The 2,862-nt window shown below is 33.6% G+C and overlaps 1 protein-coding gene across 1 annotated transcript; it reads left to right on the top strand.

The window, feature by feature from the left end:
* Positions 1–1,936, top strand: LOC107874992 (transcription factor FER-LIKE IRON DEFICIENCY-INDUCED TRANSCRIPTION FACTOR). The gene is made up of 4 exons (XM_047403991.1): positions 1–575; positions 1,109–1,306; positions 1,390–1,563; positions 1,698–1,936. Exons 1-4 carry the CDS (start codon positions 78–80, stop codon positions 1,800–1,802), a joined length of 975 nt encoding a protein of 324 aa, XP_047259947.1. The 5' UTR covers positions 1–77; the 3' UTR covers positions 1,803–1,936.
* The last annotated feature ends 926 nt before the right edge of the window (positions 1,937–2,862 follow it).

The raw sequence follows: 2,862 nt of genomic DNA, 5'->3' as shown, positions 1-2,862 counted from the left end.
ATCTCCCCTAGACCTCTCCCCCATCAACCCATTGAATAATGTTGAGAGAGGGAACAACATTATAAACAAAGAAAAAAATGGAGAGTGCTAATGCATCCACAATAATGTCAATGGAAAATAATGTTAAAGATGTCGGGCTCATTAATTTCTTGGACGAGGATAATTTTGAACAATTCATTGAGCTTATTAGGGGTGAAACTGGTGACCCTATTGTAAAGTTTTCCCCAACATATGATTGTGAATACATCACAGGTTGTTTTTCCGCGGCCAATGCCCAATTTGAGCCAACATCGATGGATTTCAATGATTGGAATGCTACAAGCATGTCTGATCCTTTTTCTCTTTATACTTCGCTTCCCAGAAAAATGAAGATCCACGAAGAAGATGAGGAGGAAGATAATGATTGTGATGAATCTTCTGCCACTATGATTACCACAGCAGTGACTCCGGGTACACCAACAAAGAAGAGCACAAGAACTGACCGGTCGAGAACATTGATTTCCGAGCGGAAAAGGAGAGGTAGAATGAAAGAGAAGCTTTACGCTTTGAGATCCTTAGTTCCTAATATCACAAAGGTATGTACTCATTCCACTATTCCAATTCCTGTGAAGGTGTTTGACAGAAAATGGAGTTGAAGAATAAACGGATGATTCGTTAACTTGTTGTCCGGAATAAACCATATATATTAGTGTGACTGCTAACTATAGACCATTACATTAAATGTGACATGAAGAAATTTAATTAGATTATAACTAAAATTAGAAATGTGACAGACTGACTAAAAAGCAAGTTTGACACATAAATTAAGATGAGATAGTCTAGCTTAATTTGAAATCTATAGGGTTAAATAGCTTACTAACATTATGAAAAATTTATAATGTAAGTGACTCTTGCTCAAATTGTTGAGCACCTCCACTGACCAACTAATAGGTTGAGGGCTCGAGTCAGACTGCATAGAAAGTTATATAGATCATCCGGGAGGGTGGTGAGAAAAAAAAAAGAACTTTACATTATTAGTGCTTGATTTTTGTTTTTTCCATTATTTGACTTCTGACTCTCGGTTCTTGGGTTAAGGCTAGTTTTGAGTGAAGTATGTTTTTAACTGCAGATGGATAAAGCCTCCATAATTGGAGATGCAATACTATACGTACAAGGGCTGCAAACGAAAGCCAAGATACTAAAAGTAGAAATAGCAGATTTTGAGTCATCACTCAATAGAATGAACAATAATCAAGGTGGAATATTCCAGAGTGCCATGAAAACGAATTTCACGAGCTATTTTCCAACAATCAAAAGGATAACAAAGGTTTTACTTACTGCTTCCTAACTCTTTTAAAACAAAAGAAAATGACCAAAGAAAATAGCTAATTAACATGAAAACTATTGCAGATGGAGGTCATTCCAGTAGAAGAAAAAGGATTTTACGTGAGATTAGTTTGCAACAAAGGGAGACAAGTTGCAGCTTGTCTTTTCAAAGCTCTTGAGTCTCTCACTGGATTCAATGTTCAAAGTTCCAACTTGGCTACATCTATCAATGATTATGTTTTGACATTCACTCTTAATGTAAGCTTTAATATAGTTAATCCCCCCACAAACTTATTATTAGTTGATTATCAATTCATTTTTCCGTATCTCGCTTATTTGGAAATATATGTATTGTAATTTTTCCTTTTTTGTGTGTGTAAATGGATAAACAGGCGAGAGAATGTGAGATGGACAGAAACTTTAGCAATTTGAAGCTATGGATAGCAAGTGCTTTCCTGAATCAAGGGTTTGACTTCGAGACATCTCCATTGGTCTAGTGTCAAGTTATTGTAATTTTTCAAACTTTCAAGGACATCAAAGAATGAGAAATATCATTAAGTATCTATTGTAGTCTGTAAGTTTTAATTAATTAAAATCACGTGTCCTACAATGGCGCGTTCTCGTTCGCATACATGTGACGAACCCCATCTTTTCTTATCTTTAATTATCTCTATATTATTACTACACCAGTATACTTGTCCGCACTTCGTATGCAGTTTGAAAAGAGTTTTTTTTTACAAATATAAGATTTTTAAATTTATTGAAAAAATAAAAAATACAAAAAGAAATTGATGATAAGCAAAATAAAAGGACCGACATTAATTTCTACATTTAATTTAAAATATGATTTTCTACCAAAGAAATAAAAATTTAAAATTAAATGAAAAATAAAAATAACTAATACAACATTTAAAAGTTTTCTTTCTTTAAGCCAGACTAAAACATTATTATAATACCATCAATATTTTAACACTATTACTTCTTTAAATATGAAATGAGAAATGAGAGGATGATCCTGGACAGTGGACAGGATTCTCCGAGTTCTTGTTCACATCCACTTCCATAAGTTGATCACCAAAATAAAGACAGAAAATGAGCTACCTACTATTAACGAGCAAAGCGAGCCCTTTATTATAAATTAAAGTATTCAAAATTAAGCAAATCTCCTCAAGTTGGATTCGAAAGTATGATCAATCGATTAACAATCGTCCGTTCTATCACTCAACTTTTGAGAAATAATAGGAGATTCTACCTCATAGAGTTCAATTCCCGTTCTAAATCCTTGACAAATGTGAGCTCAAAGTTTTCTTTGCAACTCCCAGAACTTTTTCGTAGAGATTTTCTTACATGCCTCATTTCAGTTTCAAGAGTCTTCTTCTTCAACTCAAAACCTACTATTAACGGGCAAAGCGAGCCCTTCATTCTAAATTAAAGAATTCAAAATTAATCAAATCTCCTCAAGTAGGATTCGAAATTATGATTATCGATTAACAATCGTCCGTTCTATCACTCAACTTTTGAGAAACAACAGGAGATTCTATCTCATAGAGTACAATT

This window comes from Capsicum annuum, unplaced genomic scaffold (assembly GCF_002878395.1).
Source record: "Capsicum annuum cultivar UCD-10X-F1 unplaced genomic scaffold, UCD10Xv1.1 ctg50644, whole genome shotgun sequence".
Taxonomy (NCBI): domain Eukaryota; kingdom Viridiplantae; phylum Streptophyta; class Magnoliopsida; order Solanales; family Solanaceae; genus Capsicum; species Capsicum annuum.
This window is presented reverse-complemented; position numbering and strand designations above follow the sequence as displayed.